This window comes from Coregonus clupeaformis, unplaced genomic scaffold (genome assembly GCF_020615455.1).
Source record: "Coregonus clupeaformis isolate EN_2021a unplaced genomic scaffold, ASM2061545v1 scaf0351, whole genome shotgun sequence".
Classification (NCBI taxonomy): domain Eukaryota; kingdom Metazoa; phylum Chordata; class Actinopteri; order Salmoniformes; family Salmonidae; genus Coregonus; species Coregonus clupeaformis.
In genome coordinates, this window is record NW_025533806.1 from 279,654 (window position 1) to 299,476 (window position 19,823).

The window sequence follows — 19,823 nt, forward strand, 5'->3', positions numbered from 1 at the left end:
CGGCAGTAGGCTACATGCCAAGTTCATCTGGGCTAACCCAAATAGCTAGCTACACTCTTAGAAAAAAGGGTTCCAAAAGGGTTCTTCGGCTGTCCCCATATGATAACCTTTTTGGTTCCAGGTAGAACCCTTTTTGGTTCCAAGTAGAACTCTTTTGAGTTTCATGTAGAACCCTCTCCGAAAAAGGGTTCTACCTGGAACCAAAAAGGGTTCTTCAAAAGGTTCTCCTATGGAGACATCCAAAGAACCCTTTTAGGTTCTAGATAGCACCTTTTTTTGTATAATAGCTTGTTAAATAAGAGGCCAAACATTTCATGAAACGTTGTTACATAAAGCATTTCATATTTCTTCTCCATTTTACCAATATTTTGGGATATGTTTTTTTTTCTTGCTCTTACCAGTTAGAGGTTGGCCTCTCCTTGTAAACTTCAGTCAGGTTTTGGGTGATTTCAAATTTGAATTCAGTGATGTCACACAACATCCGGGAATGACCGTCTTTGGCTTTACCTTGAAGACCAGCTCCTAGACGTTGAACTGATGTGCCCAGTGGGTAGCTAGCTCAGCTAGCTTGCTAGCTGTGTTGATGGACGTATACAGAAAGTTAACAAAAAACTGTAAAGTAAGTTAAGGACAGATAAACATTAAACACACAAAGAAATGATTGAAAACATGGTTCTTGTAAGCTGGTAGAGCACGCGTGTCGCCAAGGTAGTGGATCAGGGACCACCCATACACAAAAAATGTATGCACACATGACTGTAAGTCGCTTTGGATAAAAGCGTCTGCTAAATGGCATATTATTATTATTATTATGGTACGAAAAAGTATATGCTTTTGGCTCAGTATATGGAGGGCCAAAACGTATTTCCTCTCAAACATTATCAATATTATGAAATGACCATCAGCCCTTTTAAGAGTAGAGGGTTTTTGTTAAACTGCTATGCAGCTAATCTAGTAGTTCCCCCTTCCTCCTTTTTTTCAGCCCAAATAGTTTCAAAATGCTCATTCTTGGCTAAGTCTATTGCAACCATTATTCAGTATATCTTGCCTCATTAATCTAATATATCCAACCCTTTGAACATTTGAATAAATTGTTGAATGTCCTTTTAAATCACAAGAAGACATATTTCCCATATAGTAAGAGTAGTGATAGAATGTGGGATATCCTAAATCCATTTGTAAATTGACCTCAGAATTTGTTTTGTAATTTAGGCCCACACTGTGCCTCTCTACACATACCCAGCTGGCTTTCATGCCTCTAAGAGGAAAGAGGGAAAAGACTGCCAAGAAAAGCACGGCCTTACCATAATTTGCCTTGAACAATGTGATGGTTGATTAACATTTGACTTTTACAAGACTGTGTGTTGAACAGCGGTCCTATGCGTGTGAGTTTTGGGAAAATATTGACATGAGCAAGTGTTCAGTGATGCAGAGGAGCGAAGGGCCAATGGAAAAGGAACCTGTCATGTTCCCAGGAAAAATATTTCCCAGTCAGCGACCATAATTACATCCACTGAAATGCATGGATGAAGCCAATAGGCATGGAGAGAGAGCGAGAGAGTGCAGGCCTGTAGTGGGGAATTTGCACTTTAACTCACACACCTTATCAGATCAATTTATGCAACTAAAGTAATAATGACGTCCACTGACTAATAGTGAGAATTGAACTTTACATAACGTCGCTGTCTGATAACCGCGTAACTCAATTTTTGCCAATTTTAACTTTTGTATACTTATTGAAAGCATCAACACCCCTCAATGTACTCCGAACATTTCATAACTAGGACCAAGATGTAAAATGTATTCAAAATAGCTTCTGAAGTTTTATAATGATATGTTCGTTAATGGGAAAATATGGTCATTTCTTATTTCCTGAAAGCATTCTGTTTTGGAGATAAGAAGTTTTCATCAGACAGTTACTTGATGAAAACCAAGGTTAAACACCCAAAGGAAACCAAATGTGACATTCTAAGTTGCCTAAGGAAAAAAATAAACATAAAAGGACTAGGCTATATTTCCACATAGGTATAATGTATTTACTGTAAAATATTTTCTACAAGGATGCTGTTATTGTATGCAATAGGAAGTGTCAGCTCCTTGCTTGTCCCGTTGTGTTTTTTGACAGGTACTCAAAGCCACATGGTATAGTGTAGCAGAAAGACTTGCTATGGCATAGTACCACATGCTTGCTACTGTAACACAACCTCAGTTATCAAATCCATCCCCTATCAAACCAACACCAATAATGACAAACTACATCAACAAATATGACAGACAGCCTCGTATACAACAACATTAACATTAATAGGGATCTTTTATCACTCTCTGTTCTGCTTGAAGTGAGTGTTAACTGTTAGGTCTAAAGTGTTTGATTTTTCATTCAGTACAAGGGTATGCATGAGTTCATGGGAAGTCGTCATGTTTATCGTTGTGAGTGTAGCCTGGGCCTCGCTAGGCCCATACTTCATGTCAGCGCTGGGGAACCAGGGAGAAACCAACCGACCGACCGGGGCTCTAATCAACTACAGATGAGTGGAGGGACGGAGCCCGGCCAAAAGCAGAGGAGGCCCCACTCTTCAATAACACTGGAAATAACAGACTGGGGCTGGGAGGCTGTGGATGGCGGGTCCCAATGGGCCAGAGAGGCCTGGCCCATGCTCAGTTCTTCAGCTCCAGCTTCACAGTCTTCTCCTGAAGTCACCAGCTGAGAATGCTGGGACATGGGGCCCCTCGCTTGCGAACACAGTTTTCCGAGGGAAGGGGCTCACTCTACCCACTTAGAGTCAGGCAGCCCGAGCCGAGACAGCCTCAACACCAGGCACTGCTGTTGACTCAACGCAATCACCTCTCCTCTCATGTCCAAGCATGGCTACAGTAGGCCACCATGCAGTGAGGCACTGCAGCACACTCTTATATGAAAATGCAAAGCCGCGGAGGTTAGGGACTTTGACTTTGTGCTGGTCACATATAATACAACCACATGTTTGTGTATACTACTATCCTAACTCAAAAAGAGACAGAATTATTCTGAGCATTTTCTCAAAACAGGTCATTTTGACATGCAAGTAGCACCATTAGAAATAAGTACCGTAGGACTAATGTCCCTCAGATTGCAGATTGCATGCAATACCACATATACACGTATAGACATTAGTCCCACAGAATCAAAACGTTATTGACTTACTGTACAAAAAGGGTATTGATCTGAGTTCTTGTAGATGTGTTACTAAACACACTTAATCACCACACATGTCCATTAAAATGCATGAGGTAAACCCACATAATAGATCCTAAAGTAGTCGGGGGGGGAAAGTGTGGAGTGCAGAAAGCACCCAAACACAAGTGTTCCCCTTTGGAGTGTTCCCATCTGTTGGTCGGGCTGAGGGGGAGATCATTCCTTCATACGTATTTATTTGTGCTGGCTTTTCCAACTTCTGATTATCCATACTGATTACTGGGCTTATGCGAATGAAAAACGAGGCCCTGTTTCTACTGTAGCTGCCAGCGTTGAACAGTAGTCCTACTCTTCAATGGCACTGCTGCTGCTGTATGCTAAGAGAACAAGCATCGTAAGTGACATTTGTAATTTTTTCTCTCTGTAAATATATTTTATGTAGTTACTGTTGATCCTTAAGGGGCCTCCTTAATTGCATTCTTCGTTAGAAACATTTACATGATTCTGTAAGGTGGTGTCCATGCCTTTTGTGCGACCACAACATACAGTATCTGTGTCTATGCTACTTGTCCAGAGTGAGTGGTGGTCATCAGTTGGGAAAACCCAAAGGTTGGGGATCTAGGCCAGACCCAGGTGTCATAAACCCAATGCCCTAGGACCAAAGGTGAGCTGTTTGTCTCCCTCCAAGATCACTGTAGTGCCCCACCTTCTGGATGCCACAGTTAGCAGATGGTCAAGTAGAGGAAAGTAGATGTCTGAAGACTGCTGTCATGGATTATATATTATTCTGTTATTTAAATTCCAACTCTGATCTTGAAAACACTTCCAGTCAGATAAACATGAGAGAAGAACATTCCTCATAAATCATATTATCCTATCTCTCAAAGTTGTGCCAGGCAGGTAGGCGTGATATTCAATATAATGATACATTACACAGCTGAGCTTGGCAGTAAGATCAAGAGGACGGGGCAGGGTGGGAGTTTATTATTTTGGGAACTGGGAAAATAAGATATGCCTATCCCACTGGGCACACACTGGTTGAATCAATTTTGTTTCCATGTAATTTCAATGAAATAGACGTGGAATAGACGTTGAATTGACGTCTGTGCCCAGTGGGATGTTGTTGCCATGAAATTCTGATAGTGATGAAAACTATGCATCTCTTCTTCATAATTCATGCTGTTTGGTCCATGTCAGTCCACCAGAATTTTATGGAGTTGAGTGAAGGAAGAAAGGGGACTTACAAATCAAATCAAATTGTATTGGTCACGTACACATATTTTGCAGATGTTATCGTGGGTGCAGCGAAATGCTTCTAGCTCCACCAGTGCAGTAATATCTAACAATACAAAACAATACACCAAATCCCCAAAATAAAAAGAAAGGAATAAGTTAAGAAATATATAAATATTAGAATGAGCAATGTCAGAGTCTGGAATATAAATATATATATTATATGATGGTGTGTATAGACAGTATGGACAGTATATGAATAGAAAAGGTGTGTACAGCAGTAGTTATGATGAGCCTCGACTAGAACACAGTATATACATAGTGGGTAAAACAGTATGTAAACATTATTAAAGTGACCAGTGTTTAATGACTATGTACATAGGGCAGCAGTCACTAAGGTTCAGGGTAGAGTACCGGGTGCCAGCCGGCTAGTAACAGTGACTAAAGTTCAAGGCAGGGTACTGGGTGGAGGCCGGCTAGTGGTGACTATTTAAAAGTCTGATTGCCTGGAGATAAGGTGAGTCTACTGCCCAGTCTGCACTCCATCAGGTACAAAAAAAATGGTGGTAATATTTTTCAATCTGAAAAGCATGATTACATTCATGTGTTATGTTATGTTACATATCATCACTAGGAATTCCGTGGTTGCCAAGGTGCCGATATGGCAGCCTTGGATGATTACTCCTGTACATGTATCATGTATTAGTTATTCACTGTTTTAAGTGTTGTTGTTTTTTTAAGTGTTTGATTTAGGAAGCTGATTAAGAATATATTACTTTGATCTAGACAATCTGAGAATATATCAGTCTGATTCATGTCATGTTTTGATTCGAATTCTCTCAACAATGACAACCTGCACCTAAATGATTACCAAGGCAAGTTGGATCAATTATAACATATGTGGTATATTCCCCCCTCAATCCAATTCAGAAGATCAATTTATCCAACATGGTGATTTTAACCATGTTGATGTGTCTGGACTATGCTCAGATTACAACAACTTGTTAATATTCCAACTAGACAGAATGCCATCCTTGACTTTGTCATTATCAACCTAGAGGACTTTTATAGTAACCCTTCAACAATGTCACCTTTGGGTCTCAGTGATCATAATATTGTAGTTATCACACCCAAGTCTCATTCTGTCACTAACACAACCAGGAAAGAAGTTATTAAACCAATGAAAGAGTCAAGCATCAGAGCATGTGGTCAGTGGCTTTCCCTCCATAAATGTCCGGAAGTAATAAATGTGGAGAACACACAGGAGAAAACAGACAACTTTCATAACACCCTGAATCACACCATTGCAGCTTACGTCCCAAAATGGGTGGTTAGGATGCATGCACAGGATGAGGATTGGATTTCACCTAGAATCAATGAGCTGATTAAAAGCAGACAGAAAGCCTTCAGTGAAAAAGACTGGCCTTCATGGCACACACTGAGGAACACAACCCAGAGAGAGATCAAGGCAGTAAGATCAACATTCTACCACACCAAAATCCAGAAAAACAAGAGGGAGAACCCAGCCACAGCAGTAAAAAGACGGGCTGGACCCAGACAACCCTTCTGCCATTGCCAATGCTATAAATGACAAGTTTTCCTCTTTCATCACATCATTACCACCACTAAACCTGTCAGACCTACCTGGATTCTTGCCAGCTATGCCACTCCCTACTGTTGAACCATGGGAAATGCATAGGAAACTACTTGCCGTTCCAACCAGAAAAGCCCCAGGTCCTAGCCTCATCAGTGGCAGATTCATCAGGGAATTTGCTGTTGAAATATCCATCCCCCTGATTGACATCTTCAACACCTCCCTGCGTGAAAGAGTGGTTCCACATCAATGGAAGGAGGCAATAGTGATCCCCCTGCTGAAGAGTAATCCACCGAGCATTGACCAGCTACGGTCTGTATCGCTCACGCCACTTCTGGCAAACGTGTGTGATGGTTTTGTTGCTGAATGGGTAACAGGATATCCAAAAGAACATCTCCAACCAACAGTTTGGCTGCCTCAAGTGACACTCAACCACCCACTGCCTTATAAACATGGCAGACCAGCTGTACAGAACAGACACCAGAGGCACCTCCAGCACATGGGTCCTGACAGACTACAGCAAGGCCTTTGGTCTAGTGCATGGCTGCCCAACCCTCTTCCTGGAGATCTACTGTCCTGCAGGTTTTCAGTCCAACCCTAATTTAGCATATCTGATTCAGCTAGTTAAGGTCTTGTTGAGCAGCTAATAAGTAGAATCAGGTGTGTTAAATTAGGGTTGGACTGAAAACCCACAGGACGGTAGATCTCCAGGAAGAGGGTTGGGCAGCCCTGGTCTAGTTGATCACACCATTGCAATGAAACACCTTTTGAAATGATCTGTCCGACCAGAGATCATGCTATGGATTTGTAACTTCCATTCCGGCCGTAGCCAGGTGACAAGATACTATTAGACTCTATCCCAGGCCCAAAAACTCTCCTGTGGCTTCCCCCAGGGCACACGGCTTGGTCCAATTGTAAACTCCTGGCCTTTGTGGATGACCTGAACCTCATTAAATCAAGACACTTCCACCATACAGCAGGGCCTCAACCAACTAGCCGACTGGTAAGAACAAAACAAGATGAAGCTCAACCTAACAAACTGCAAAGTCATGTACACCTGTTTCAGCCACAATCCTGACTCACCTCTGCAATGATCCATCTCCGGCCACACACTTGAGGTGGTGTCCAGTGCCAAAGCGCTCAGTGTGACATTCCAAGCCAACCTAAAATGGGACACACACATCTCCGACATTAACACCAAAGGGAACCGAAGGCTCTTCATGATGAACCATCTTCGCCACTTCAACCTTCCGACCGAAGACCTTCTGACAGTCTATACCTGCTTTGAAGAGACCAGTGCTCGAGTACACCACTCCAGTATGGCACCCAGGTCTCACAGCCTACCAACACCACCAACTTGAGAAGATCCAACTACGTACAACCGAAATCATCATGGGCCCCACCTACACCTCCTACGACTCTGTATGCAATGACCTGGACTTGCCGTCCTTGGAGTCCCGCCGCACCCACCTCTGCAGATCCTTTGCCCAGAAACGTAAAAAAAATTCCAGGATTACAACAAATGGCTGCTTCAGACGGAAGGCCATCTCAGTGGCAGATCTACACGATCCAGTTACAAACTGAACCTTCCCCCTACTCTGACTGACAGATACTACAACAGTCCTATGCCTTACTTTTTGAGACTGCTTAATGCTGCTTAACTGTAATATTGTATACTACATCTGATATTTTTTATTTACTTACTTACGTAGGCCTATGTATGCTGCAATTCAGTTTTTAGCTGCAAATGTTTATAATTCAAAATAAACATTATATATATATACATCGCCAAAAGAGTGGATTCGGCTATTTCAGCCACATCCATTGCTGACAGGTGTATAAAATCGAGCACACAGCCATGCAATCTCCATAGACAAAATTGGCAGTAGAATGGCCCATACTGAAGAGCTAAGCTAAATTTTTGCCCTGCTAGAGCTGCCCCGGTCAACTGTAAGTGCTGTTATTGTGAATTGGAAAAGTCTAGGAGCAACAACGGCTCAGCCGCGAAGTGGTAGGCCACACAAGCTCACAAAATGGGACCGCTGAAGCGCATAGCACGTTAAAATAATCTGTCCTCGGTTGCAACACTCCCTACCGAGTTCCAAAATACCTCTGGAAGCTACAGTTGAAGTCAGAAGTTTACATACACTTAGGTTGGAGTCATTAAAACTTGTTTTTCAACCACTCCACAAATTTCTTGTTAACAAACTATAGTTTTGGCAAGTCGGTTAGGACGTCTACTTTGTGCATGACACAAGTAATTTTTCCAACAATTGTTTACAGACAGATTATTTCACTTATAATTCACTGTATCACAATTCCAGTGGGTCAGAAGATTACATACACTAAGTTGACTGTGCCTTTAAACAGCTTGGAAAATTCCAGAAAATGATGTCATGGCTTTAGAAGCTTCTGATAGGCTAATTGACATAATTTCAGTCAATTGGAGGTGTACCTGTGGATGTATTTCAAGGCCTACCTTCAAACTCAGTGCCTCTTTGCTTGACATCATGGGAAAATCTAAAGAAATCAGCCAAGACCTCAGCAAAAGAATTGTAGACCTCCACAAGTCTGGTTCATCCTTGGGAGTAATTTCCAAACGCCTGAAGGTACCACGTTCATCTGTACAAATAATAGTACGCAAGTATAAACACCATGGGACCATGCAGCCGTCATACCGCTCAGGAAGGAGACGCGTTCTGTCTCCTAGAGATGAACGTACTTTGGTGCGAAAAGTGCAAATCAATCACAGAACAACAGCAAAGGACCTTGTGAAGATGCTGGAGGAAACAGGTATAAAAGTATCTATATCCACAGTAAAACGAGTCCTATATCGACATAACCTGAAAGGCCGCTCAGAAAGGAAGAAGCCACTGCTCCAAAACCGCCATAAAAAAGCCAGACTACGGTTTGCAACTGCACATGGGGACAAAGATCGTACTTTTTGGAGAAATGTCCTCTGGTCTGATGAAACAAAAATAGAACTGTTAATGACCATTGCTATGTTTGGAGGAAAAACGGGAAGGCTTGCAAGCCGAAGAAAACCATCCCAACCGTGAAGCACGGGGGTGGCAGCATCATGCTGTGGAGGTGCTTTGCTGCAGGAGGGACTGGTGCACTTCACAAAATAGATGGCATCATGAGGAAGGAAAATTATGTGGATATATTGAAGCAACATCTCAAGACATCAGTCAGGAAGTTAAAGCTTGGTCGCAAATGGGTCTTCCAAATGGACAATGACCCCAAGCATACTTCCAAAGTAGTGGAAAAATGGCTTAAGGACAACAAAGTCAAGGTATTGGAGTGGCCATCACAAAGCCCTGACCTCAATCCTATAGAAAATGTGTGGACAGAACTGAAAAAGCGTGTGCGAGCAAGGAGGCCTGCAAACCTGACTCAGTTACACCAGCTCTGTCAGGAGGAATGGGCCAAAATTCACCCAACTTATAGTTGGAAGCTTGTGGAAGGCTACTCGAAATGTTTGACCCAAGTTAAACAATTTAAAGGCAATGCTACCAAATACTAATTGAGTGTATGTAAACTTCTGACCCACTGGGAATGTGATGAAAGAAATAAAAGCTGAAAGAAATAATTCTCTCTACTATTATTCTGACATTTCACATTCTTAAAATAAAGTGGTGTTCCTAACTAACCTAAGACAGGGAATTGTTACTAGGATTAAATGTCAGGAATTGTGAAAAACTGAGTTTAAATGTATTTGGCTAAGGTGTATGTAAACTTCCGACTTCAACTGTACATCAGCACAAGAACTGTTCATCGGGAGTTTCATGAAATGGGTTTCCATGGCTGAGCAGCCGCACAAAAGCCTAAGATCAGCATGCATAATGCCAAGCGTCAGCTGGAGTGGTGTAAAGCTCGCCGCCATTGGACTCTGGAGCAGTGGAAATGCTTTCTCTGGAGTGGTGAATCACGCTTCACCATCTGGCAGATTCGACGGCCGAATCTGGTTTTGGCGGCTGCCAGGAAAACTCTACCTGCCCGACTGCATAGTGCCAACTGTACAGTTTGGCGGAGGAGGAATAATGGTCTGGGGCTGTTTTTCATTATTTGGGCTAGGCCCCTTAGTTCCAGTGAAGGGAAATCTTAACGCTACAGCATACAATGACATTCTAGACGATTATGTGCTTCCAACTTGGTGAAGGCCCCTTCCTGTTTCAGCATGACAATGCCCCTGTGCGCAAAGCGAGGTCTATACAGAAATGGTTTGTCGAGATCGGTGTGGAAGAACTTGACTGGCCTGCACAAAGCCCTGACCTCAACCCCATCGAACACCTTTGGGATGAATTGGAACGTCGGCTACGATCCAGGCCTAATTGCCCAACATCAGTGCCCGACCTCACTAATGCTCTTGTGGCTGAATGGAAGCAAGTCCCCGCAGCAATGTTCCAAAATCTAGTGGAAAGCCTTCCCAGAAGAGTGGAGGCTGTTATAGCAGCAAAGGGGCGACCAACTCCATATTAATGCCCATGATTTTGGAATGAGATGTTTGACAAGCAGTGTAGTGTATATGGCCATGTGTATATACACTACCGTTCAAAAGTTTGGGGTCACTTAGAAATGTCCTTGTTTTCGAAAGAAAAGCTATTTTTTTGTCCATTAAAATAACATCAAATTGATCAGAAATACAGTGTATACATTATTAATGTTGTAAATGGCTGTGAAGGGAGTAGTACACAGCGTTGTATGAGATCTTCAGTTTCTTGGCAATTTCTCGCATGGAATAGCCTTCATTTCTCAGAACAAGAATAGGCCGACGAGTTTCAGAAGAAAGTTATTGTTTCTGGCCATTTTGAGCCTGTAATCGAACCCACAATTGCTGATGCTCCAGATACTCAACTAGTCTCAAGAAGGCCAGTTTTATTGCTTCTTTAATCAGCACAACAGTTTTCAGCTGTGCTAACATAATTGCAAAAGGGTTTTCTAATGATCAATTAGCCTTTTAAAATTATAAACTTAGATTAGCAAACACAACGTTCCATTGGAACACAGGACTAATGGTTGCTGATAATGGGCCTCTGTACGCCTATGTAGATATTCCATTAAAAATCAGCCGTTTCCAGCTACAATAGCCATTTACAACATTAACAATGTCTACACTGTATTTCTGATTAATTTGATGTTATTTTAATGGGCAAAAAAATTGCTTTTCTTTCGAAAACAAGGACATTTCTATGTGACCCCAAACTTTTGAACGGTAGTGTATATTCTGTATACATAAATATTTTTCTATTCACTCGTCATTCCAAAGCATCCATAGTGGACGTCAATAGTGGGAGCCTATGAGGTGACCCACGAAAGAGCCTGAACGTGCCACAGCCTTATATCAGTTACCAATGGGGCTTTGTCAGACCTGAGCCTCCCAATCCCCCTCCCAACTCAAAGCACATGTGGAGCTGGCCTCATTCAGTGTGCAGCTCCACTCATCATTAACATGTTCATTTTCTCACACTTGGAGAAAATTGGGCATTAGGAGTGGTGTGGCCCCGGTGGGAGAAGGCTAGCCTGGGCGTCGGCAGTCAACCTGTTATCTACACTCAAACCCAAACTATAAGGTACCCAAACTTACCCCTGGCCTTATACCTGTAGGGTACAGACTGGAGTTTACAGTTAAGTTGGCCCGCCATTTCCCAGTAGGTTGGGCAGCAGAGATATCCCTTAAATCCCAAATCCTATCTCCTATCTCCTTGGCACTGATCTGAGATGACTGGATCCGTGTCCACTTCTACCTACAGGAGACCCAGTGTGTGTAGCCATGATCTACTCACAGGAGTGAAACGTACTGTAGAGCCCTTCCATCTGCAATCTGCACTGTAGAGGACAAATAGCACACCCTGGCCTTACTATTCAAAACATGTCAGCTAGGTAGGCACTTAGGAGTACTCTACCTCACACTGTTTGAATAAATGGTGGTCTTCAGTTTCTGTTGAAAGTATAGAGGCAAGGCTAAAGTGAAGGCTGACTTCAGTGTTTGACGCAAACAAATAGTTTCCTGAGTAGGAATGTACTGGCAAGACTACAGTCCTAAAGCCCACTCAGTACTCTGTATGACAGCGAGCATAACTCACTACCCTCGCCTCCTTTAAAAAGTTCACAGCTAATAATCTCTCATTTTAAGAAAACAAGATGAGAAATGGGACCAATTTGTCTTCCAAAAGGCCAACCGAACGCCCACAAGGGTTAAGTCCCTTCCAATAAACCCAGTTGTGATTCATTGGGCTGGAGAGAGAGAGAGTTAGAGCTGCCATGGAAAAAGCCATGACCAGACGGTAAGGTAAAGTTTATACAATGGCCGGACCGACCAACTCTCCCCCACCCTCCACCCTGTTTTTCACACACACTATGTCGACTACGCCAACATCTGTCCGCAATTACGGGTCTCTCAGAAGACAATCAAATTCAGGATGACTATAAGACCGAAAGAGTGTGTGTGTGTGTGTGTGTGTGTGTGTGTGTGTGTGTGTGTGTGTGTGTGTGTGTGTGTGTGTGTGTGTGTGTGTGTGTGTGTGTGTGTGTGTGTGTGTGTGTGTGTGTGTGTGTGTGTGTGTGTGTGTGTGTGTGTGTGTGTGTGCGCGTATGCATGTGTCGGTCCAGGGTCCAGATCTGGACTGAGTCTCTCTCAGGTTTGGTACTTTAAGGTGGAGATAGTGTGTCCTTCATTTTCAGCATGTTTCATACATCTATACAAGACTGTATAAGCTATTCGTTGAGAGGAACACTGCAAGGTCCACCACCGAGCTGAGTGCAGAGAGTGTGCAATACTTTATGATTTACAGCACCAGAATGATGACATATATCCTCTAAGCATATACTCATAATATATTCAATATTATGTACAATGATACATTACTGTACCCATAAATATAATGATGAGAGTGCAGAGAGACGAAAGAACTTCACTGGAGAGAAGACTTGTATTTCCTTGTAGACTCTTAATTTTCCTCTTCCGCAGATCAAGTGCTTGGCTAGATATGGCTACTCAGATCTGAGTAAAGGGTAAGGGCCACTTCTGGATTTAACAATGGATTTAATCCCTTCCTTTCTCTGGGAACCAGACAACCCCGGACTTCCCCTCTCTGCTTCAAGGAGAGGTAAACACAAACAACTTGTAGCCAATGAAACGATGCCAAATCACAACCTTCTGCAGCCATTTTGATTAGAGGTAAGCTCCTGTAACTGTTCCCAGACCTATGTGATAGTATCAGATTTAGCTAGGTTGTTGTTGTTTTTCCACTAGTGCTGCACCCTTATAAGTACAGCACAAGTTGATGGCTGGACAGGGCGGCCATCCAACAGCTTGAGTTTTGAACTTCGAGCCAGTTCAGTCTTTTGAAGAACCAGTTCAGTGTTTCGTAAAGTGAAGGGCGAGGGCAGAGAAAGACATTATGCTCATTTCAAAACAACGTCATCCACATCAAGTCGTCAGACTAAACTCTAACACTGTCAGAAGGCATCAGTATCAGGAAAACAGCAATGCTGTGAATATGAATAACCATGGTCAGTGATTTTCAGATACACATATAAATGGATTGTGTGGAATGGTCATGGTGCCAAATTCCTCTGCCTCTCTTCTTATAAATTGCCAACCTATCCTACAAGGGTTCTGGTTTTCACCTCTAGGGGCAGAATTCCTTGCGGTAATAAGCCTGTAATGATGGATGTCAGTCAGTAACTGCAGGGTGAGCAGAGGTGACCAGAGGGGGTAGAGAAGCCTCAAATCTATAAAATCAGAGTATTTTTGTTTATTTTTCTGTTTGTGCAACCTAAACTGTCCTTGGTTATGACACTCACAAACAAGTATATCTTAGTCCCTTTATCCCAACAAATACTTTGCAAAGGCAGGTGACATATAAATTGCATTTTATTTTTCCTGAAAGCACATCAGTTTTCTGAAGCGCTATATCATGGATGCAGGTTTAGAAAGATGTCATAATTGAGAAGAATCCAAAATGACACAGCACTCATTTCACTTTATGAAGCTGGTTATAGAACTAAATGCTACCCAGTAAAAGTTCAGTGAGTAACATTTAAAACAGTTTTCAACAGATTTACTAGTGTATTAAAATCACCTCTGCGTGTCTTTTTAAACACTATGGTAGCAATCTTTGATTTGCCATCTAGAACTGGAAAGTAACCACAGTTTCACCCTGTCCCCGCCAAACAATATACATTTCTCTGAATTGTATAACTCTAAATACAGTGTAATTCTTTAATTAGCTCATGTTAAGAGTGCAGTTTTGTTAATGTTGCATGTTTATTTCTTGACATGTCAGATAGAGCTTCTCTTCTGGTTGCATAAACTGAGGTGATAATTCTACCTTGATGATAACCATCTAATTTTATCATACTGCAGCTATTTTAAGAGCATTTTATGAATAATATTTCAGATTGAAGTAGAATTTCAGATCTAAACTCCATCATTTCAATAATAGCGCCGTGCTTCAAATGAATGTCAAAACAGAGAGGGTTCTATAAACTACCTTTGTTCTCACTACAAACAGTAGTTTCTTCATTTTAATTCACACAATTTACACTCCCTCTGCAATCTACATAATTACAGTGCAACCAAGACAACTTCACTAACTAAGGTCTGGGTGTCAGTTTCCTGTATGTTATCCGGCCAGATTTTCTTTATTTCAAGTCAAACTTTTAATTTAATTGGATGTGTTTTCAACCGTAAAAGTAATTTAATGGTGCCAGATGGTGGCATATCATAAATAGCTGCTTACTTGTAACTGGTTTGTTTATAAGCACTAACAACAGTGGCTCTATGGTAACGAAATAGGTTTTCCCATGTCTTAATTTGTTCTTCACTATGGCAGAGACTTTCCCTCCAGTGGCTACGACGGTGATCTCCAACACTTGCTTGGATAGATTACCTTAATTGGCAGCTATGCCAAATGACTTCTGGTGAGTGTTGTTAATAGGGGGAAAACAGACGCAAAAAAACAAGCACAAAATAACCAACTGGTGTTAGTTCTAGAATTGCACTCAATTTAGGCTCTGTGTTTCCATCACTGTATTTCTCAACATACATTTGTCACAATTTTTATTCAATTAAGCTTCAGTGCTACAGTAATGTTGACTGATTTCATGTGTTAAAAGTTTCCATTATAGTGTAAACCCCAATACGTTGCTTCAATTGACAATTGGTCAAATACTTTGTTGATATGTGGATCCACACATAAACAGTGGTTATGAAATATGTAGGAATGCTATGTCATGGCCAGCAGCTGAATATATGAAGCCAAAATACATTGTGATCGACTGATTAATCACCTTGAACAAGAACAGAGAGACCTTTTCAACCCCAATCCTCTATTCAGTGTTTACTGACAGGGAGTAGGAGTAAAGGATGACAGATTAGACAATAATGAAGGGTGTAGAAGTTCACTTGTAACCATGGCCTGTTGTTGCATGGGGACCTACTTTGTGGAGTGTTGAGTAAGTTGATTTTACACATGACATATCACTCCTCTCTGTCAGCCAAGTCAAAGCTGTGAGCTATTCTGTGGTGTGCTTTACTGTCCTTTCTGTGACTGTTTGTTTTTACTGACACTGGTTCAATATGTGTGCTGCAGCTAGTTCATGCTCTGTGGTGAATATGGTCGGTCAGAGGTTGTGTGTGTTTTTCCACTACCTGCCAGACAGCAAGGCCTGGGCGACCCGACCAAACCAATCACAGTCTGGAGTGTCAATGCCACGTGTCAATAAACATTGGCCTCCCTGGCCCAGTCCACATGATTGGTAGTAACACAGTCATGATGCAGTGAGGGGATCTATTTTATTCTATCCTATTCTGTTAGTTTCTATTCTGTGTGATTCTAATCCTGTCTACTGTGTCACCTTGAAGTGGTTGAATCTTTACCAGTAAGTCCCTATTGTCAGTGTTAATCATTCACTTCAGTTTCTCCCAAAAATATAATTATCCAATATTATCATGTACTGGAAATACTGTCCTACTACTAGGATCCACTGGCCAAGCCAAGCCATCACAGAGAAAGAGGGGACTGAATAAAACAAGAAGGCCTTTTATAGTAACCGTCCATAGTTTGCAAGTGTATTTAATGGATTGTGGTTTGGAGAGTTTCAAAAGCCCATGGACATAACAGCATATCTTTCTTGAAATCAACAAAAAACTCTTCAAGACAACACTAGGCAACCATTACCACATTCATCATTGAACTAGAAGCAATAAGTCATCTTTATGGGAAGAGTGTCTGAAAAGCTCCCAGTGTCATAAGATCATGCACAACCACAGTGTAACAGGGTTATGGTAGAGCCCCGCAGCCCGGGAATACCTGGCTATCTATTATTTATTATATTGCATGGGAGACAGTGACTTTGGAAATGTTTTGTTGCCAAAGTTCATGCACTAACATCAAATTATCTGAAACTGTGTACATTAAAAATGTTTGACTCTAGCATTCAAGTATAAAGTTAGAGGCCCAGGACAATAGCCTGCATTTAAATTAAATTTGGTTATTGCACATAGCTCTGAGCACATTCTCCATGATCTCAAAGGTTGCAAACGATTATGTAAGTACAATATGTACAGTATGTCCTCATTGTACATCATAAACAAGTCCACCTTTAAAGGGGAAATCTGCGATTTCTAAACCAATTTTTGAAACGTAAATGAATGATACCATATATACCCATTGATTCTTGTTATAATGTAACTTATAATGCCTCATGAGCTTAATGCAACTGTCGTACCCCATCAGAACCCAAAATATAAGCTTGTTTTACTCTATTGTTTGTCAACAATGTAATTAGAAACAACCACTGTATAACCTCAAAACATGGTTACAACTATAATTTTTATATCATGGATTCTCAGTCCTTGCATCCATAGCTCTGTGCCTCTGTCTATGAATTTCAGAGTGCATACATTTCTCCAGCTACATCCCTCAGCTGTTTGCCAAAACAGTGGCGGGGTCACTGCTTTATTATTGTTTGAATCGCAGATTGCCCTTTTAAATGTATATCTCTCTCTTCTGTGTTATATTTCCTGAAAGCGCTGTGCACCAATAGCGAGCAGCCCCACTGTAACTGCTGCGCGAGCTACAGTGAACCAGCGCTCTGGATTGGTTTGAGTAGCAGAAAAAGCAGCCATTGCGTTCGCGCAACTGGTGTACAGTATGTCAATGCAGTAGGAATGACAGCTTGAAAAAAATGAAAAAAGGACGGAGTCAAATGTGTTCCGATCACGCACGCTATTTCTAGCTGCTGTCTGCTGTGTAGTGTGAAAGGTTTCCCTAAACTTTTATATCAAAAAGCAATTTGGGATGTATCGGTCTGGTCTACCAAGAGGAATAGTTTCTACGCATATTTGGAGCTTCGACTTATGAGACGTTCTGTGCATCGGCGGACTCTGGATATTGACATTATACAGAGCTTTATCTTGTCGTGTTTCTTCGAAATATATCTGCAAGAATAAGAGGGAAACGTATAGGATAGTCTTATTCTATAGACTTTCTTAGTGAGAGATACATCATGTTGGGGAGTACGGCGCAGTACGCAGCTAAGAAACGGAAGAAGCCTGTTCAGAAAATGTAAGCAACTCTGAATATAATTTTCAAGTTAAAAGATACGGCTACGTTGTGTAAGTTATCTTACAGGTCAACCAATGCTACTAAAACCGGTTATAACGACATAAAACAATAAACTAAATGTTCAATTTGAAGGCTATTCTACTATTGTGTGTATAGTAGACTTGTGTAGCCTATCGTGTGGCACTTATTTTCAGTATAGGCTATGGGGTCTGAGCTTCACTAAATCAAGTTACGCAAATAAGACCGATGTGCATGTTCACTACCTTTTGTCATAATTGTATGGGTGAATGCATGACTGCATTTTTACGTTACACATTGTTTGGAGTGTTATGTATCAATCTATAATTGATCATATTAAATTAATAATATTCATATTATGATACTGGTTTTGCGTTAAAGTTGTGCATAAAGTTGGTATAGCTCTGGGTATCTGCAGTGATTCTGCACATGCAACGATGCCAAAATGATTTAGCCTACTGTCTCGTTCCAAACCATTTTCATTAGATTTTTTATCTATACAATCTCCTCTATTTAAATTCCCTGTATTTGCCACAGCAGCCTACTATAAATGCTTCCTCAAGTCTTTAGGGTTACCTTAAGATTGTGTTTTGGTGTGTAGTTATGGGCTGGCATGGAAATGGTCGTCTTGCATTAGTCTTAATCAAGTTGAAAATTGGCTGCGCTTTCACGCAATGCTTACATGGGGAGGGAGAGCAGGGGAAGCTGGGCCGAAATGTTGTAATCTGATAGTCCTGCGTTTTTTAAATCAACTTTTTTGTATTTCTTAATTTTTTCCCTCTGCAAATTAACATATTTCTAACTCACGCAAAGTTACACAGTTGTATTCTCTGGAAAAAAAATTAGTTGAACAAATCGTTTTTTAAAATGTTTTAATGTATCGCAGTATTCAGAACTGTTTGGTCCCGTTGGTCCCAAAATTCCAGTAAAAATCGTCTTTTAGCATATCTGACTTTCATTTATCTGCATGGCCAGCCCTTATATGTACATAAACAGTTGCATTCATGAGTTGTATTGACACATTTCAATACAAAAATAAGGTCAGCCTAAGCAAAATCCTGATAAAAAAATTAATGCTGTATGTACAGAAATTATTTGCTCACTGGGAAATGAATATCGAACTAGTCAGTGACAACTGTGTTGAGTTTGGAGTTTGTGACAGCAACTATGTGAGCATATTACAGTATTATAGACACATGTCCTAGGATTTCCTATGATCTTCTATATAGAAGAACCCCTTACCTTCTAACGACTCTTGTGTAGCTTGTGAGCATCATAAAGCAAAAAATATGTGCGTGTTTGTGAGAGTCTCAGCGTTTCATAGAAAACTTTGAATAGTTTGTAGATCAAACCATTGGTGCTCTACAGACGTTTTTGTATAAAATACCTGCCCCAGGCCCCTTCGGGTTCCACCCTTGTCTCACAAATACCGCTCTAGCTCAGCCCCTGGTAATGAAACAGACGATTCCAATGGTACAAGAAGACTGTAGCTCAAACACACAGTGTTTAAAAGGGGTTAGAAGTCCGAAACGCACCAGCGATACAGTGGGACTCATTGAGTTAATAAGTATGAGTAATTACTTTATTATTACCTACTCATAACCTTACGACCCTATTAGCAAGTATTTTGCTCAACTTTTTACAAGTATTTTCTTTCTCCACTCTCCACACTTTCTACCAGCCCTATATGTAAACATTCTCTTTTCATTGCTCTCTCCCTCTATCACATTTCCAGAAGGTTGGAACAATGGCACAGGGTAACCTGTTGGCCTTTTAAAAATAGAAGATTGATGACATAACCTACAGCGTCTACAGTTCTATAGTGTGAGCTTTTTCTACCTCTACAATGATATCATTGTGTGACTGCTGTGTGCAGACCAGGCCTAGGCTGCGACTCAAACGGCACTCTATTCCGTATATAGTGCACTACTTTTGACCAGGGCTCATAGGGCTCTCTGGTCAAATGTAGTGCACTATATAGGGAATAAGATGACATTTGGGATGCATCGCTAGTGTTTTAGTAGACAACCCTCTGCATATCTTTTTTAAGCATTTTTAGTCATTTAGCAGACGCTCTTATCCAGAGCAACTTACAGTTAGTGCATACATAATTTTTTTCTTTTTCATACCCCCCTGGGAATCGAAACCACAACCCTGGCGTTGCAAACACCATGCTCTACCAACTGAGCTACATCCCCGCCAGCCATTCCCTCCCATGGGACGACGC

General features: G+C 41.4%; 1 protein-coding gene across 1 annotated transcript in view; it reads left to right on the top strand.

The window, feature by feature from the left end:
• Nucleotides 1-17,107: 17,107 nt before the first annotated feature.
• The window catches only part of ahr2 (aryl hydrocarbon receptor 2), a 67,719-nt gene continuing 65,003 nt past the window's right edge, over nt 17,108-19,823 (top strand). The window contains exon 1 of the mRNA XM_041870286.2: nt 17,108-17,578. Within this exon, the coding sequence (XP_041726220.2) occupies nt 17,520-17,578 (59 nt within the window). The 5' untranslated portion in view covers nt 17,108-17,519. The remainder of the gene's footprint in view (nt 17,579-19,823) is intronic.